Here is a 20,399-nt window from a genome sequence, read left to right as displayed (position 1 = left end):
TTGTGGCTAAAGGGATCAAGGGGTATGGGGAGAAGGCAGGTGCAGGATACTGAGTCAGCCATGATCATATTGAATGGCGGTGCAGGCTCGAAGGGCCGAATGGCCTACTCCTGCACCTATTTTCTATGTTTCTATGTTTCTATGTTATCCCAGTTTCACATCCTACACACATGGGGCAATTTACAGGTCAATTAACCTACAATCCATTACTTCTTAGGAATGTGGGAAGAAACCAGAGCACCGGGGAAAACCCACGTGGTCACAGGCAGAATGTACAAACTCTGTACAGACAGCACCCGTAGCCAGGATCAAACCCGGGTCTCTGGCACTGTTAGGCAGCAACTCTACTGCTGCGCCATCCCAAATGGTTGGACATAGGCCAGAGATGAACACGCACAAAGTTGCAGATTGTGAAGAGAGTTGCAAATTGTGAAGCTGGAGCATTGATGATGTGCCGTTGGGTTGTAAGCTATCCAAGCGGAATACTGGAACACTGTTCCTGTGTTGTACTGTTCTATCAGTTGGAGATCTAGAGAGTGTTGCAATAAGCAGTCAAATTAATACTCACTCAACAACATATACAACTGGTGACGGTTACTGGCTGGTAGAACTCATCACAAGGAAGTTAAGTAACCAAATCTGTCCATCTTGGTTAACTCAGCTAACGCTGAATTGACTTGAATCTAACCTGAAGCCTTACTTGTCCATTATCTTAATGTTAGACCGTGCGCCAGGGGACCTATGCGAGGATTTTGTTTGTTGATTTTAGCTCTGCATTCAACACCATTGTGCCAGAGCTACTACACTCCAAACTTTCTGAGTTGACTGTGCCTGAACCCCTCTGTCAGTGGATCACCAACTTCCTGACAGACAGGAAGCAGCATGTGAGGCTGGGAAAGCACATCTCAAACCCGGAGACCCTCAGCATAAGAGCACCACAAGGCTGCGTACTCTCTCCTCTCCTCTACTCTCTCTACACCAACGACTGCACCTCCACAGACACCTCTGTCAAGCTTCTCAAGTTTGCGGACAACACAACCCTGATTGGACTGATCCAGGATGGGGAGGAATCTGCCTACAGACAGGAAGTGTCACAGCTGGCGTCCTGGTGCCATCGCAACAACCTGAAGCTCAATACTCTTAAGACAATAGAATTGATAGTAGACTTTAGGAGAGCTCCCCCTCCCCTCACCCCACTCACAATCAACAACACCACAGTCACATCTGAGGAGTCTTTTAAGTTCCTGGGAACCATCATCTCCAAGGACCTGAAATGGGGGGCTACCATCGACTCCACAGTCAAAAAGGCACAACAGAGGATGTACTTCCTGCGGCAGCTGAGGAAGCACAATCTGCCACAGGCAATGATGCCACAATCTGCCACAGGCAATTCTACACGGCCATCGTAGAGTCTGTCCTCACCTTCTCCACCATGGTCTGGTTTGGCTCAGCCACCAAGCACGACACCTGGAGGCTGCAGCGAATCGTCCGATCAGCTGAGAAGGTTATTGGCTGCAACCTTCCCTCCATTGATGAACTGTACACTGCGAGGGCCAGGAAGCGAGCGGGCAAGATCATCTCTGACCCCTCTCACCCTGGCCACAAACTCTTTGAAGCACTTTTATTTCATACACATGTCTAAACTATAATGTTTTATTATTAATGTTTAATATTTATGTGTCATTCTTAAGTGCTACTGTGTGTCGTGATTTTATTTGCGAGCGGAGCACCAAGGCAAATTCCTTGTATGTGTACATACTTGGCCAATAAACTTATTCATTCATTTATTACTTCTGAGCATTAACTAAAGACAATAAGACAATCATTTCTACTCCGCGTTTTTTTTCTACCTGTCCTTTTTCAAATTTGTTGAGGTGGTTTGACTTCTTGAGGTGTCGTTCTCCTGTGTCTGTTGTCTCACCGTAAATGTTAACAAAGACGTTGGCATCTGTTCCCGCACCCATGACGTGCCCAGTAAACACATGGACTGTGTAGGTGTTCTCTGTAAACGGAAAGACTTTGAAGCAAAATCTGTCAAGATCACTGACACACAATATTAGAAACAGAAAATGTTGGAAACGCTCAGCAGGTCGGGCGGCATCTGTGGAGAGAGAAACAGATGTAATGTTAAAATTGTACAAGGCATTGGTGAAGCCAATTCTGGAGTATGGGGTACAATTTTGGTCGCCCAATTATAGGAAGGATGTCAACAAAATAGAGAGAGTACAGAGGAGATTTACTAGAATGTTGCCTGGGTTTCAACAACTAAGTTACAGAGAAAGGTTGAATAAGTTAGGTCTTTATTCTCTGGAGCGCAGAAGGTTAAGGGGGGACTTGATAGAGGTCTTTAAAATGATGAGAGGGATAGACAGAGTTGATGTGATCAAGCTTTTCCCTTTGAGAATAGGGAAGATTCAAACAAGAGGACATGACTTCAGAATTAAGGGACAGAAGTTTAGGGGTAACATGAGGGGGAACTTCTTTACTCAGAGAGTGGTAGCGGTGTGGAATGAGCTTCCAGTGGAAGTGGTGGCGGCAGGTTCGTTGGTATCATTTAAAAATAAATTGGATAGGCATATGGATGAGAAGGGAATTACAAAATTCTTAAGGGGTTGGACAGGCTAGATGCAGGAAGATTGCTCCCGATGTTGGGGAAGTCCAGGACAAGGGGTCACAGCTTAAGGATAAGGGGGAAATCCTTTAAAACCGAGATGAGAAGAACTTTTTTCACACAGAGAGTGGTGAATCTCTGGAACTCCCTGCCACAGAGGGTAGTCGAGGCCAGTTCATTGGCTATATTTAAGAGGGAGAAGATGTGGCCCTTGTGGCTAAGGGGATCAGAGGGTATGGAGAGAAGGCAGGTACAGGATACTGAGTTGGATGATCAGCCATGATCATATTGAATGGCGGTGCAGGCTCGAAGGGCCGAATGGCCTACTCCTGCACCTAATTTCTATGTTTCTATGAATGGAGGGTTATGGTATGAGTGCAGGCAGGTGGGACTAAGGGAAAAAAGTTGTTCGGCACGGACTTGTAGGGCCGAGATGGCCTGTTTCCGTGCTGTAATTGTTATATGGTTATATGGTTATATGGTTATGTGTCAGATGAGAGAACCTTCGTAGAACTATGAAAGAGGGAAAATAAGGAGGAGAGACAAGACCCTGCAGATACCTGAATCTTGAGCAAAGTGCAAAAGTGTTGAAGGAATTCAACTGGTCAGGTGGCATCTTTGGACCAAATGTACGGGCGAGGTTTTGGATCAGAATCCTTCTTCAGTGGGGGGGGGGGGGGGGGGGGGGAAGTGGGTGGGTGAGGAGAGAAAGCAGGAAAGTAGTGATGCGGCAGGACAAAGAGAGAGAATAAGTTAGATTTAATCTCCAGAGAGGAAGGGGAGTTACTTTTCATTTTTATTTTCATTTACTGACAAAATGGGAGTTATAAAAATACCATTCTCTTGAATTAGCTTGGGAAATATTGATCCATATGGAAAGGCTAATTTGGCTTAATGTGTGTGTCAGGAAACTGTTAAGCTTTAGTAGAAAGTCACTGGCCATTGAGCTTGTCACCATACAGAAGGTTGGTTAAATTTGTACAGTGCAGGCCAACAGAGAAAGGGGGATTCAGTAGTTTTCCAACAGAACTGGAGAGGGAGACTATGGGATCTGGATGGGCTGTCTGCAGTTGGTGACCATGGGACTGCTGCAGTTAGCGACAGGTCACACTCACTGCTCTGGCTGCAGTGCAATTGTGACCCCACATCTCAAAGCGTTGTTTTGCATTCTATCCAAACAGATCAGATATAACATACATTAAAGGTACACAAAAAAGCTGGAGAAACTCAGCGGGTGCAGCAGCATCTATGGAGCGAAGGAAATAGGCAACGTTTCGGGCCAAAACCCTTCTTCAGACACTACATACATTAATATAATTGGTCAAACTCAACTACAATTGATAGAGCAAAGGGGAAGATAGAGAGTGCAGAATATAGTTCTCAACATTGTAAAACCTCAGTTCCACAGACAAAGTCCAATGTCCACGACGGGGTAGGGATGAATTGGACAGTAAAGTCATAGAGTGATACAGCATGGAAACATGCCCTTCCGCCCAACTTGCCCATGCCGACCAACATACCCCATCTCCATTAGTCCGACCTGCCTGCTTTTGGCCCATATCCCTCTCACCTTATCCTACCTGTCTAAAGTACATTAGACAATAGACAATAGACAATAGGTGCAGGAGTAGGCCATTCGGCCCTTCGAGCCAGCACCGCCATTCAATGTGTTCATGGCTGATCATCCCCAATCAGTACCCCGTTCCTGCTTTCTCCCCATATCCCCTGACTCCGCTATCTTTAAGAGCCCTATCTAGCTCACTCTTGAAAGTGTCCAGAGAACTGGCCTCCACCGCCTTCTTAGCTAAGGGAGATACGTTTAGATAATGATTTACCTAAATCATGCTACACAAAATCACAAAATTCGCCCTTTGAAAATGTGTGTGCCCAACATACACCAGACCCTAGTAGGCACTAAATATTGAAGTGAGACCAGGGCTCTATTATAGGTGAACAGCTCATGGAGTGCACAGTGTCACCATTGATTAGCCAGGAAACGAACTGCATCCAATGCCTGCCCATGGCCCACCCTACTGTGTTCTGTTTATGTTCATAAGGAGCAGAATTAGGCCATTTGGCCCATCAAGTCTACTCCATCATTCAATCATGGCTGATCTACCTTTCCTTCTCAACCCCATTCTCCTGCCTTCTTCTCATAACCCTTAACACCCTTACTAATCAAGAATCTATCTATCTCTGTCATAAAAATATCCATTGACGGCCTCCATAGCCTTCTGTGGCAATGAATTCCACAGATTCACCATCCGCTGACTAAAGAAATTCCTCCTCATCTTCTTTCTAAAGGTAGGCCCTTTTATTATGAGGCTATGGCCTCTGGCCCTAGATTCTCCCACTAGTGGAAACATCTTCTCCATTCCCCTCTATACAGGCCTTTCACTATTTTAATAAGTTTCAAGGAGGTTCCCTCTCATACGTACGAGTTTAGAAGCCAGTACAGGGCGGGTGCTATCAGACGCTCATCATATGTTAAACTAATCATTCCTGGGATCATTCTCGTAAACCTCTATTGGACCTTCTCCAACGCTAGCCCTCCTTACTACCAATTCGGGTGGCGCCAGCAATGGCTGCTTTGCCAACAGTCTGTCTGTCCCTTCCTTCTTGTTCTTTAGCTTGTTTTACATATGTGGGGGTGGGTTTGGGGGAAACTTTTTCTAACTGCTTGCCTCGACAGAGATACGATTTTTTTCCATATCATATCTCCGCCCGCACTGCGGCCTAACATCGAGGAGTTGGCAGCCTTTGCTGGAGTCCGACTTCGGGAGCTGCAACTGCGAGAGCCTGCGGGACTTACCAGACTTTATTTCCTTCCATCACAGTGAGGAATGTGGGGAATCCGCTGTGGTAGATATGTTTATGTTGACTTTTATGTAGTTGTGTGTCTTGTTGCTTTTTTTAAATATGGCTATATGATAATTCAAATTTCACTGTACCTTAATTGGTACATGTGATAATAAACTGACCTTGAAACCTTGAATTGACAAATGAACCTTTTGGGAATCCCGCACCAGCACTCCGAGTCCCTTTGCACCTCTGATTTATGAATTATCTCCCTATTTAGAAAATAGTCCACGCCTTTACTCCTACCACCATCATGCAAGACTCTACTCTTTGCTTTGCTGTATTCCATCTGCCGTTTCTTTGCCCATCCCCTCAACCTGTCCAAGTCCTTCTGCAGAGACCTTGCTTTCTCTACACTTCCTGCCGCTCCACCCATCTTCGTATCATATTCCAGTCGTATCATTACAGGCATGGTGTTGTATGTGCAACATGCCTATCTATGTTAATCCCACTCGCCTGCATTAATAGAGCCATGAAGTCTATTCTACAGCAAAAATGGAGCGCCTTCTGCTCCATGGTTCTCCCAGTGGACTTACTAAGTAGTGACAAAGTGCCCAGATTTCTACCCACCTTCAAGGTCATCGGCTTCTTCAGGAAGGAACTCCGCCACCAGCTGCCGGTCTCCCTCATCACTGGCTAGCCAGCGCTGACAGTTGAAGGTGTAGATCTCCACCACTTCCTCCTGCTTGGCATCAGCATCCTCCTCAGCTTTCTTCTTCTTTTTCTTCTTCTTTTTGTCATCTTCCACGGTCCTGGCGCTCAGTCGACTGATTTTGACCCAATCCAGGAACCAGCCCGGAGCCAAGCCGGACCCATCATGGCCGATGCGGAGTTTGACCAGTCTGCCGACATCCAGGGCTTCGATCTACGCACATAAGAAACACCCGTTTTACAACAATGTACAGACACAAGAAACAGCGTCAAGGGGAGCAGAGCCAAGAGGAGCAATCAGAACAGTTGTGGAGGCTAGTGGAGGGGTGTGCTCCTTCAGCAGGAAGTTGGGGATTGGGGATGATCCATTGTCCCTGATGATGGCACTTGCAGGAAATGTATCCAACTTCAACTGTTGGCGGATCGCCTGGAGCAGGTGAAACTGTGGAGAAAGTGGGAGACAATACATTTACTGAGCTGTTCACTCCACAGCCATAGAAAGTGGGTCGGATATCAAATAATGACAAGATGGAGTTATAGGAAGGAGATTGAGAGCTTCATAACCTGGTGCCATGACAACAACAGCTTCCTCAATGTCAGCAAGACAAGGGGGACTGTGATCGACTTCAGGAAGCAAAGCGATACACATACCCATACATTGATGGTGTCGAAGTGGTGAGGGTTGAATGCTTCAAGTTCCTAAGAGTAAATATCACTAGCAACTTGTACTGGACCTGCCATATCGAAGCAATGGGCACGAAAGCACATCAACATCTCCACCTCCTTAGAAGGCTTAGGAAGTTCAGTATGTCCCCATCAACCCCTACCAACTTCTAAAGATGGGGCGGAAGAAGCATTTTATCCAGATGCATCATAGCATGATTTGGGAACAGCTCCATCCAAGTCCGCAAGAAATTGCAGAGAATTGTGGATGCAGCCCAGACCATCACGCAAACCAACCTCCATTCCATTGATACAACTTCACTTCACTTCACGCTGCCTCGCCAAGGCCACCAGCATAATCAAGGACAGATCTCACCCAAGCCACTCCCTCTTCTCCCCTCACCCATCAGGCAAGAGGTACAGGAGTGTGATAACACACACCTCCAGATTCAGGGACAGTTTCTTCCCAGTTGTTATCAGGCAACTGAACCATCCTATCACCAGCTGGAGAGCGGTCCTAACCTACTATCTACCTCATTGTAGACCATCAGACGATTTTAAAAATTGGACTTTACTGGACTTTATCTCATACTAAACTTTATTCCCTTTATCCTGTATCTGTACACATTGGATGGCTTGATTGAAATCATATAACCATATAACAATTACAGCACGGAAACAGGCCATCTCGACCCTTCTAGTCCGTGCCGAACACGTATTCTCCCCATGTCCCATATACCTGCGCTCAGACCATAACCCTCCATTCCTTTCCCGTCCATACAACTATCCAATTTATTTTTAAATTATAAAAACGAACCTGCCTCCACCACCTTCCCTGGAAGCTCATTCCACACAGCCACCACTCTCTGAGTAAAGAAGTTCCCCCTCTTATGAAGTCTTTCTGCTGCCAACAAAGAAAAGCGTTTCCTTGTACCTCAGTATACATGACAACAATAAACTAAACTAATCATCCACAATTTTGGCTACAGTACAATTGACCTCTCAATGCAAGTTATTAATATAAATTGTTGACAAATGATCTGTCTGCATCTTTGATTCCTGGGATGCCCACGGTGTTTTGACTCTCTGTTGGATGAAATCCCCTATCTGTGATTATGTATCACCCTCCATACCCATGTGCCCTGATCTTGCTCAGTAACCTTTGTTGTGGCACCTTATCAAATGTAGTCTGGAAGTCCAAATGGGCCATTCTTTGGAAAGTGAACCAAAATGTCACACACGGGACAGATGGCATCACATAAAGTAATACATTAAAAAAAATCTTATTCATCTTATTCTTATTAATCTTATTCATTGCTATTTCCCTACCTACAAAACTATAATGCATGTCTGTTAAAGATATGAACATTCTAGCTTTTTAAAACTCACAGAGTTTGTAAGATAAAACTGAGTTAAGAAAAGAATGCTTCCGCGTGAGGTCACACACGTGACCATCCCTATTTGACCTCTGGCCCTAAACAAACATTGTAAGCAAAACATGAACATTTCACTTGATAAACTTCGGAAAAAAATATGAATCATATAGACAGTACAAAACAATATACCTGTAATGCTCTCAGAATTAGAAGAGATGTTTTCCACAATTTTTCATATTTTTGGTCACACACGTGTCTAAGAATGGGGCCACATACACCATCATTCCCCTTCATTCACACAATTTGCTACATCCTCAAGCAACTCAAGCAGATTTGTCCAACACAATTTTCCTTTCATAAAAAGCACATTGACCCTGCGTGATTGATTGCCTTGTGATTTTCTAAAAACCTTCCTATTATCTTCTTCTGAAGGGATTTCAGGATTTTCCTAATCATAGATGTTGGATTAAATGGCCTATAATCTCCTGTTTTCTGCTTCTCAGTGTACCAATCTTGGGTCTTTTCATTTGTTCTTGCTTTTCCCCCCAAAATTTCCATATACCATCAGTCAGTCAAGATCTCCTATGTTAAAGTGATTTGTGAAAGGATCAAAGGCAATAGGTGGGGAAATGTTTCTTCACAACCAAAGGTTAGCATTGGAAATATATCATTTGACAATGGAGGTGGATTTGGTTATGGCTTTCTGGAAGGGAATTAGATCAATATCTGAAAGAAAAATAAATCTACGGCTATGGGAGAGGATTCATGCATGGATCCAGCATGGACATAAGGCAGTTAACATTTTTTTCTGTTACCATTCTATGCTCATATGAAATGCATGGGACGACAGATGGCACAATGGGCTAAGTGTTCGGCTGGCAACCGGAAGGTAGCCGGTTCGAATCCCTCTTGGAGTGCATACTGTCGTTGTGTCCTTGGACAAGACACTTCACCCACCTTTGCCTGTGTGTGAATGTGTGTGAGTGATTGGTGGTGGTCGGAGGGGCCGTAGGCGCAGATTGGCAGCCACGCTTCCGTCAGTCTGCCCCAGGGCAGCTGTGGCTACAGAAGTAGCTTACCACCACCGAGTGTGACTGAGGAGTGAATGAATAATGCGATGTAAAGCGCCTTGAGTATTAGAAAGGCGCTATATATAGCAATGTTACAAAATTTTGAGATTTTAAAAATCAAGTCTGTAATTTATCCCATCAGATAAAGCATAAAAATAAGTTTAATTTGACACCTAATTCACTTTCATATCTCAAGTATTTAAAAAGTTATGGCCATTTTCATACTGGGAAATGAGCATCTTGTTCCCTATTGATTTTCTATGGACATAACAAAAAAGCTGTGATCGTGGACAGTCAAAAGCCCATAACTTTCTTAAAAATTAAGAGAACTGAATGAAATTTTCAGTTATCATAGATTGAAGCATTCTGAAACAAATATAAAATAATCTTACTTGGATGACCTGAAATTAAAGCATATAATTAGTTAGTTACCTAATTGTAGCTAATTTCAGACTTCAATTACTAGATCTAAACATCTATCCATTTCTTAATAAATGATTAACATTTTTAAATAGCCTAAATGTCCAAATAATATTCACAAATAATTCACAATAAAACATGATTTTTAAATCTCATTTACATTAATTTATAGGCCAAATGGAAGGAATTCAGTGTTCAATTGCTGTAAATAAATGCCCATTTAAATCAGCTTTCCAGTGGGTCCCTGTGGAACGCGCTGGTTTAGAACGTTCACATTGCGGTAGATTTGTGCCCCAAATGCCCAGAAAAATACTGCGCGATATAATGGGCCCAAATTGAGCTACTCGCAATATTAAACTTTGTATAAAGGGATCTTTAGAAGCCCTTTTTAATGTAAAAATATACAACCTAACTTCTGCTATTTGCTTTATGAGACCCTGCGGTTGCTGACGGTCGCGGGTTTAGAGATTGATTTTTAAACTACTATAACTATTATTCAAGGCCTTTAAACCTAATAATAGCTTTTGCGACGGGGTCTTCCAGCGATTTTTCGTTAATAATTAACTAGGCTGAACATTTTCGATTGGAACAGCTTAGAGAAAATCGCGTTTTAAACCCGCCCCCTCTAAACGGCGCCAAAATCGCGCACACCCGCAACGGAAGATTTTCAAGGACGCTTCAGGTAGGCTTTGCAACATACCTACTATATAAATCCCATCCATTATTATTATTATTATTAGGTGTGTCTCGTGATGCTACATAAGACTTAGGCTTCACATGCATGTCTCGTTAGGCTTCCTACAAACAGGTTCTGGGATGATTTAAGACACTACGTCTGAAAACTGATGTAAACTATATAGTAGTGCCTCCAGTACCATCTTTATTTGCAGCTGCTCACTCCTTCTGAATAGGAAGAGCATGCAACAATATCATATTGATGGTAATGAGCTTCAAGTCGCAGGTCCTAGTCCTGCTTGACTTAATATCCACACTTTCCTCCCCACTCGAAATAACTCCTCCAGTAACTGTCCTCCAGCCTTGTCTGTAGCCAAGCCTACCTTAAACATTTCTGTTTCTCTTCGGACAAAGTTGTTCGAGCGGCTTTGGAGGCGGATTACTTCCGTTTTTCCTAATTTTCCGTAAATCTGGATGAAGACTTTGGCATCAGTGCCAGCTCCAGCGACATCACCTGTGCGTACCTCCACTTCATAGTTGATCACTGGCCAGAGACACAAGTGAATTGGAATAAGACACACTAATGGTCCATACTGAATTGGACTAAAGAGTGCATGGCAAGACAGCCCTTAATAATGTAAGCACAAGGGGGTAAATCCACTGATTTCGCTGCACATCACTATGATGTCGCTGCACCACAATTTTCTCATTTATATCCCCTCATAGTTTCTTATATGACATTATAGATGCCAATTTGCCCCATTGTGATAATGCTGGTTCGCAGAAAAATCCCATTCCACCAACTATTTCTCAATAGCCCAGTCTCTCTCACACCATTTACTGCCAATAGAAACTATACGCCGCTTATTTTGGGTTGCATCACAGCTTAGTTTGGGAATAGCTTTGTGCAAGACTGCAAGAAATTGCAGTGAGTGGAGGATGGAGACCAATCCATCACACAGATCAGACATCCCATCACTGACTCCATCTACTCTTCGCATGGCCTTGGAAGAGTAGCCAGCATAATCAAAGACTTGTCCCATCCCAGTCATTCCTATTCCCATTGGGCAAAATGGTACAGAAGCTTCAATGTATGCTCCACGTTTCTCAGGAACAGCTTCTTTCTCACGTTTATCATGCTTCTGAATGGATACTCCATAGACTAGGATACTGTCCAAATCATCTCCACCCCATTGCAGACATTGGACATTGTCTATGGAACCATTGCAGTATTACTGTATTCTGCACTCTGTCCTTCCCCTTTGCTTTATCTATTGTAATTTAGTTTGATTACTGTATTTATGTACAGTATTATTTGATTCGATTGGATAGCATGGAAACTAAAGCTTCTCACTGTGCCTCAGTACCTGTGACAATAGTAAACCTAAACACTAAAGTGGCCAATTAACCCACCAGGTGAGGACATGGAAGGAAACTGGACCATCTGGGGGAAACCCATGTGGTCACAGAAAGAATGTGCAAACTCCACATAGACAGCAGCAGAGTCATAATAGAAATGGGATTGGTGGGGCTGTGAGGCTAGCACTGAACAACTGGAGTTACAATAATCTTCACCCATCTGTTTTGCATAATCCCCTTGAGCATAACTCACTAAATGTTTCATCCAATAGTACATATGTCTGATCCAAAATCACTAAGTTATAACCAAGACTGAACACAATACATTTGATTGATAGCAGGACAATTTCATATAAATGAAAGACCACTGGGTGGCGCTGTACATGGCAGCCTCGCCAACAGCCTGTCTCGTCCCTTTCTATGTTTGTTTGTTTTTAGTCAGTTTTATTTGTGTTTTAGTGTATCTTTAATTTTGTATTATGTGGGGGGTGCGGGAGGGGGGGAAACTTCTTTAATCTTCTCCCACTCCTCCTCCTATCTCCATCCGATGGCGCTGTTGCTAGCTGCCTGCCCCCACGGTCTGGCTGTCTTTTTTTATTTTGTTATGTTTAGAGTGTGTTTTTTTCGTTTTTTCGTTTTTTTCGGTATTTGATGTGGGGGGAAGCGGGTAGGGTAAGGGGGAAACCGTCCTTCAGTCGTTTCCTGGCGAGGATGCGGCTATTATCCGAGTCGCGTCCTCGCCCCCCCCCCCCTCGCGGCCTACCAACTGGATTGGCGTGGCCTTTCCTGCTGGGACTGGACCAGAGCTTCAGCAACGGCGGCGAGGCACTGGAAACATCGCGGAGTGGGCGAGGCCTTCCTGGGATCGCAACTTGGATCTCCAGAGTGTTGGGCCGCTGCTCCAACATCGCGGAGCTGTGGGTGTGGAGCTCCTAACGCGGGCGGCGCTGACTTCAACATCGCGGAGTCCTGGGACCTATTGCCGGGGGTCGCCAGCGCGAATCTCCGCCCAGCGCGGCCTGTGGACATCGGGAGCCGCGGAACCCGGTGGAAAGTGGCCAACGTGAAGTTCCCGGCGAGAGGGCCTGAATATCGGGTCGCCCGTAGCATTCTAGGAACTAGTCGCGGCCCCATTATGGACGCCGCGAGTTTTTCAACATGTTGAAAAATTAGCAGCGACGAGAATGAAGCCGCCATGGAGAGTAGCGAGAATTCTCGAGCTGTAGGTGGGTTGCCAGGAAGTCCTAATGGGTTGCCAGGAAGTCGAAGGTTTTCGGAGGTTGTCGTAGGTTGTAGCCGGTGCTGACCGGTGAATTTCATTGGGAAAAAAAAAGGTAAGTAGTAGTTTTCAGAACCAAGGATAACAGACCGGTAATGTTAAATGTCCGCCGAGCTTCACAGCCGTGTATCTCTGGCTTTTTAAAAGTTGTCTCCACTCCTTCTCCCCCCCTCTTTTAAAGGACTTACCTTACACTGTGCTTTAACGGTCTTTTTACAGCGCCAACTTTCCTGTTCATCGCGGTGTATGTCTGTATCCTTGGCTTTGCACCGTGTGAATTCTTTATACAGCGCTCCCTCCGCTCACCCTGTCCCCCACTTGCATTACGGCTGGTGAAGGAAGCGATGTGTTTGTGTGTGTATGTGTGTTCCACTCTGACTGTCGCCGTTCCAGTTGCCGGTTTTTCAGGTGACTGCCGGCAACTTGACAGTCGCCTGCAGTCCGCTGAAAAATCACCTAAGTGAGACAGGCCATTTGCCTTACAGTACATCGGTAGTGGGGAAGATGCTCGGATTGATTATTAAAGATGTTATAGCAACGCATTTGGAAAGCAGTGACAGGATCAGTCAAAGTCAGCATGGATTTATGAAGGGGAAATCATGCTTGACAAATCTTCTGGAATTCTTTGAGGATGTAACAAGTAGAATGGATAAGGGACAGCCAGTGGATGTGGCGTATCTGGACTTTCATAAAGCCTTTGACAAGGTCCCACACAAGAGATCAGTGTGCAAAATTTGAGCAAATGGTCTTGGGGGTAGGGTATTGACATGGATAGAGAACTGGTTGGCAGACAGGAAGCAAAGAGTAGGAATTAACGGGCCCTTTTCAGAATGGCAGACAGTAACTAGAGGGATGCCGCAAGGCTCGGTGCTGGGACCCCAGCTATTTACAATATATATTAATGATTTAAACAAGGGAATTAAATGTAACATCTCCAAGTTTGCAGATGACACAAAGCTGGGTGGCAGTGTGAGCTGCCGTGAGGATGCTATGAGGTTACAGGGTGACTTGGACAGGTTGGGAGAGTGGGCAGATGCATGGCAGATGCAGTATAATGTGGATAAATGTGAGGTTATCCACTTTGGTGGCAGGAACAAGGCGGCAGATTATTATCTGAATGGTGTCAGATTAGGAAAAGGGGAGGCGCATCGAGACCTTGGTGTCCTTGTAATTCAGTCACTGAAAGTAAGCATGCAGGTACAGCAGGCAGTGAAGAAAGCTAAAGGCATGTTGGCCTTCATTACGTGTATAGGAGCTTAGGAGCAAGGAGGTCCTACTGCTTTTGTACAGGGCCTTGGTGAGACCGCATCTGGAGTATTGCGCACAATTTTGGTCTCCTAATTTGAGGAAGGACATTATTGCTATTGAGGGAATGCAGCGTAGGTTTACCAGGTTAATTCCCAGGATGGCGGGACTGACATATGATGAAAGAATGGGTTGACTGGGCTTGTATTCACTGGAATATAGAAGGATGAGAGGAAAAACATATAAAATTCTTAAAGAATTGGACAGGCTAGATACAGGAAAAATGTTCCCGATGTTGGAGGAGTCCAGAACCAAGAGTCACAGTTTAAGAATAAGGGGTAGACCATTTAGGACTGAGATGTGGAAAAACTTTTTCACCCAGAGAGTAGTGAATCTGTGGAATTCTCTGCCACAGAAGGCAGTGGAGGCCAATTCGCCGGTGTTTTCAAGAGAGAGTTAGGTTTAGCTCATTGTGCTAATGGAATCAAGGGATATGGGTAAACTGATTGTAGTTGATCAGCCATGATCATATTGAATGGCGGTGCTGGCTCGAGGGGCCGAGTGGCCTACTCCTGCAACTATTTTTCTATGTTTCTATGAATATCCTTGTGAGGGATCGCAGAGGGAATTTCTGGAATTGTTTAGATCATAGTGGATGTAATAGCATCAGGAATTTGGGAAACGATGTGTAACGCATGAGTCCCTCAGTTTAGTTTACTTTAGTTTAGTTTAGAAATACAGCATAGAAACAGGTCTTTAGACCCATCAATAATCGACAACGACCATTAATCACCCATTCACAATATTTCTATGTTATCCCACTTTCACACACATTCCCTACACATTGGGGACAATTTACGGAAGGCAATTAACCTACAAACCCACACGTCTTTGGGATATGGGAGGGACGTGGGAAACCCACGTGGTCACAAGGAGAACGTGTAAACTACACACAGACAGCACCCAAGGTCAGGATCAAACCCGGGTCTGTGGTGCTGTGAGGCAGCAGCTCTACCAGCTGCGCCACTGTGACACTGTGTCTGAAGAAGGGTTTCGACCCGAAACGTTGTCTATTTCCTTCGCTCCATAGATGCTGCTGCACCCGCTGGGTTTCACCAGCACTTTTGTGTACCACTGTGACACAATATTGGTTTTAATTATGTTTTTTTTAGTTTTAGTTTCAAAGATACAGCGTGGAAACAGGCCCTTTTGGCCCACCGGGTCCGCACCGACCAGCGATCCCCGCACATTAACACTATCCTATACCCACTAGGGACAATTTTTACATTTTACCAAGCCAATTTATCTACATACCTGTACGTCTTTGGAGTGTGGGAGGCAAAAGAAAATCTCGCAGACAACCCACGCATGTCACGGGGAGAACGTACTAACTCCGTACAGACAGCACCCGGGTCTCCAGCTTATTCACTATAAGGCAGCAACTCTACCACTGCGCCACCATTTAAGAAACAGTTAGACAGATACATGGATAGGACAGGTTTGGAGGGATAGGGACCAAAAGCATGCAGGTGGGACTAGTGTTTAAGAAGGAACTGCAGATGCTGGAAAATCCCAGGTACACAAAAATGCTGGAGAAACTCAGCGGGTGCAGCAGCATCTATGGAGCGAAGGAAATAGGCAACGTTTCGGGCTGAAACCCTTCTTCAGACTGATGGTGGGACTAGTGCATCTGGGACATGTGGGCTGAAGGGATTGTTTCCACTTTGTCTCACTCTATGTCTCGATGACCATGGATCTTCAGATATTTTCTTTGAAAACAACCTAGGTGAGAATCTTCATTTCAAAGCTTTACCTAGTTTGTGTGCTTACGTTTCTCAATCTCTGTGATCGCACTGGGATATATTTCGATCTCAGTCTTGCCATCTGACTCATCCTTGCACAGCCATCGATGAGCAGGGAACATGTATTCCTTCCCGTGTGCTGGAACCCTGATCTGAACATTGTCCAGGAACCAGCCAGCTCGCAGACCGACGTTGTCATGTCCGATCAGCAGACGTTTCAGCTTGGGAGAAGAAGGTGTTAGAATATCAATTCTTTGAACAACTTTACACACATTCATGTGCAAAAAGTAGAGAGATTGAGATTTGGTCACCATGCACTGATCCTGGCAATGGTGACACGAGGTGTGTTACTATTTCATAGAGTCAGAGAGCGATACAGCACGGAAAAGGCACAGAGACCACACCAACCATCAACTACCCATCTTTACATTCATCTTACCTCAACCCACTTTATTATTTCCATCATCGCCTCACTCACATCCCAGAATCTGCCACTTATTTATTATTTATTAGGTACAATCTACAATGACAATTACTCTATCGACCTACACATTTTTAGGTTATGGGAGGAAACTGGAGCACCTGGAGGAAACCCACACAGTCACTGGGAGAACATGTAAACGCTACACAAAGTCTGAAGAATATACTTGTCCAAAATGTGTTTTATATGCATTAGGAATTCTCATCCTGGTAGAAATACTGGTGTATGCTAGTGTATGTTAATTACTACTAACATAATTAGACATTTACCAATGTATGTACCAATCTATATAGAAAGTATCTTGACTGGTTGCATCATGGGCTGGTGTGGCAATTCCAATGCACAAGAATGCAAGAAGCTGCAGGGAGTAGTGGACTCAGCCTGGTCCGTCATGGTCATGGTCATAGACAGGTACATGGATAGGACAGGTTTAGAGGAATATGGACCAAACGCAGGCAGGTTGGACTAGTGTGGATGGGACATGTTGGTGGGAGTGGGCAGGTTGGGCTGAAGGGTCTGTTTCCACGCTGTATGAGTCTGTGACCCTCTCCACTATCTTAATCATCCACACGAGGTGCTGCCTCAGGTAGACAGCATCATCAAGGATACCCATCATCTGGGCCAAGCTGTTATATTGCTGCTATCGCCAGGCAGGAGATACAGATGGATGAAGTGGGGGAGGGGGGCGAACAAGGAGGACCTGCCCTGGTATACTTTGTAACTTTGTCAACGCCATTTATGTGGCGATTCTTAACATACTTTGGGTATGCAAAACAAAGAACATCACCGTGACTCATCACATGTGACAATAAAGCATTCATTCATTCTTTCACTCATTCATTCAATATAATACCATTTATTGTCATTTGAACCTCAAATGAAGTTCAAACAAAATTTGGTTTCTGCAGTCATACAACAAGAAAAAAACCCCAAAACACACAATTAACACAAACATCCATCACAGTGAATCTCCTCCTCACTGTGATGGAAAGCAAAGTCATTGTCTCTCCCCTGTTTTCCATTCGTCTCCCGATAATCATTCGCTCATTCATTCATTCATTCATTCATTCATTCATTCATTCATTCATTCATTCATTCATTCACTCATTCATTCATTCAAGTCCAATAGCACCAGATTCAGAAACAGATACCGTCCAACAATAAGGTGGTCAAAAAGGCCTTTGGCACGTTGGCCTTCATCAGTCAGAGTATTGAGTAAAGAAGTTAGGAGATCATATTGCAGTTGTATAAGACCTTGGTGAGACCGCATTCAGAATATTGTGTTCAGTTCTGGGCATCATGTTATAGGAAAGATATTGTCAAGCTTGAAAGGGTTGAGAAAAGATTTACAAGGATGTTGCCAGGACTAGAGGGTGTGAGCTATAGGGAGAGGTTGAGTAGGCTGGGTCTCTATTCCATGGAGCGCAGGAGGTAAAGGGTGATCTTTTTTTGGTGTATAAGATCATGAGTGGAATAGATCGGGTAGATGCACAGAGTATTTTACCCAGAGTAGGGGAATCGAGGACCAGAGGACATAGGTTCAAGATGAAGCAGAAAAGATTTAATAGGAATCCGAGAGATAACTTTTTCACACAAAGAGTGGTGGGTGTATGGAACAAGCTGCCAGAGGAGGTAGTTGAGGCTGGGACTATCTCAGCGTTTAAGAAGCAGTTGGACAGGTACATGGATAGGACAGGTTTGGAGAGTTATGGACCAAGCGCAGGCAAGTGGGACTAGGGTAGCTGGGACATTGTTGGCCGGTGTGGGCGAGTTGGGCTGAAGGGCCTGTTTCCACGCTGTATTACTCTATGACTATGACTAAATATCAAGTTCTTGAACTGACGCAGAGCCCTAATCATATCTCAGCAACAGCACATTACGGACTACTTCTTGCACTATCATGGACTTGTTTTTCCAAGTGCATATTTATGGACTAATGTCTTTTTTTGGGCAATTATTTTTTTCTTTTGACTGCAATTCAATTGCAACTGTCCAGAATTAAAATTGCCTTTGGGAGTTGAAAGTTCATTTAATAAAATGAAGTAATTTGATCCTTTTTGGTTATAACTTCCGTTCATTGCTTTCTGTGAAGATATAGATGAGGAAGAACGTTTGATAGTTAAGCATTGTCATTGTTGGATCTTTAACTTCTTATGGTGTGTTTTTAAGACAAAGACTAGAAATTCTCATCAATCAAACACATCATGAACTTGCACGATGAAGGACTCGTCCACCATATTAACTCCGCTCAAATAAATATTTTGGTGTCTGTATTATCACAGCGGGGAAAAATATCTTGTACAATTGACTGAGTGCTTGTTCACTGACAAAGCCAACGATAATTTATAGGGGACTTCCATAGAATAATTGACTTCTACCTGAAGAGGTAGAGAGACTCGCGATCATGGATATAACTTTGATGTTCAATGGATATATTTTCATTATACTGTACATTAGCTCACTTCACTAAGATATACTTACTGTTCCAATATCCATTGTGTCAATGATGAAGACATCCACCTGCCCTTGTTCAAAGTAATTTCCCAAGTCGTTGTCAGAGGTGACCAGTGACTGTTTGCTGGTGTCTCCCTTCTCTCCATACAGTTTGATGTGAACTTTAGAATCGCTGCTGGCTCCAGAAACATTCCCTGTCTTCACCATGACATGGTACCGGATATCTGAAATGTTCACCACAGGAGGAGAACTTAATGAAAGATCGCTCACAGCTCCCCTGGTTTGTAGAGAAATAAAGACTGACATTGGTGCTGACTTTCTCCCAACCTCATGCCATAAGTCCATAAGTTATCAGAGCAGAATTAGGCCATTCGGTCCATCAAGTCTCTTCTGCCATTCATTCATCATGGCTGATCTATCTTTCTCTCACAACCCCATTCTCCTGCCTTCTCCCCATAACCCCCGACACCTTTACTAATCAAGAATCTATCAACCTCAACCTTAAAAATATTAATTGGCTTGGCCTCCGCAGCCTTCTGTGGCAATGAATTCCACAGATTCATCACCCTCTGACTAAAGAAATTCTTCCTCATCTCCTTTCTAAAGGTACGTCCTTTTATTCTGAGGCTACAATCTCAGCTCCTGGACTCTCCAACTAATGGAAACATTCTCTCCACATCCACTCTATTCAGGCCTTTCACTATTTGATAAGTTTCAACGAGGTCCCTCCTCATCCTTCTAAACTCCAGCGAGTACAGGCCTAATACTGTCAAATGCCCATCATATGTTAACCCGATCATTCCTCGGATTATTCTCGTAAACCTCCTCTGGACCCGCTCCAGCACCAGCACCAGCACATCCTTCCTCAGATATGGGGCCAAGAATACTCCAAATGCGGTCTGACCAGCGCCTTATAAAGTCTCAGCATCACATCCTTGTTTTTATATTCTGATCCCCTCAAAATTATAGCTCGCATTGTATTTACCTCCCTTACCACTGATTCATCTCAAATGCTTTATATGCTCCTGGCACCAGTTCAAAGATGGACAAAGATTGCATGACCAAGATTCTCTTTGTTTGAACTTGAAACTACAAATGGAAATCTGAGACCAAATATTGGATAGTTGCCGACTGCCCTAGTCACAGTCATGAACCGGGGAGATGGAATCTCACAATCCTTTAACCCTGTGCCGAGCTTCTGATTCCTTTTCTTTGATCACCAAATTGCCTTCCATCACATTGCAGCCTGCTCGGGCTCCTGGTTCATCAGTTTCTGAATTCTTTGCATGTAATATTGATTCCCTCAACTGCCTTGGCTCTCCTTTTCTGCATTGCACCAATTCTAATCTTCTGTTCGTCTCCAGTTTTCACTTCTCTGCCATGTTTTCCGCTGCCACAAACTCTCAGCCTACTTACTCTCTCACTACACTCCTTAAAATCTAGCCTTCTGACCA

General features: G+C 44.2%; 1 protein-coding gene across 1 annotated transcript in view; it reads right to left on the bottom strand.

Annotated features, from left to right (window-relative positions):
* The window catches only part of loxhd1 (lipoxygenase homology PLAT domains 1), a 188,858-nt gene that overhangs the window by 58,807 nt on the left and 109,652 nt on the right, over positions 1 to 20,399 (bottom strand). Inside the window, exons 21-25 of the mRNA XM_033034197.1 lie at positions 18,973 to 19,169; positions 16,039 to 16,231; positions 10,709 to 10,869; positions 6,041 to 6,335; positions 1,851 to 2,002 (exon numbers count right to left, since the gene is read on the bottom strand). Coding sequence (XP_032890088.1) covers positions 1,851 to 2,002; positions 6,041 to 6,335; positions 10,709 to 10,869; positions 16,039 to 16,231; positions 18,973 to 19,169 — 998 coding nt within the window. The remainder of the gene's footprint in view (positions 1 to 1,850; positions 2,003 to 6,040; positions 6,336 to 10,708; positions 10,870 to 16,038; positions 16,232 to 18,972; positions 19,170 to 20,399) is intronic.

This window comes from Amblyraja radiata, chromosome 1, assembly GCF_010909765.2.
Source record: "Amblyraja radiata isolate CabotCenter1 chromosome 1, sAmbRad1.1.pri, whole genome shotgun sequence".
NCBI classification, from domain to species: Eukaryota; Metazoa; Chordata; class Chondrichthyes; order Rajiformes; family Rajidae; genus Amblyraja; species Amblyraja radiata.
Note: the sequence above shows the minus strand (reverse complement) of the source record. Positions and strands in the feature narration are given on the sequence as shown.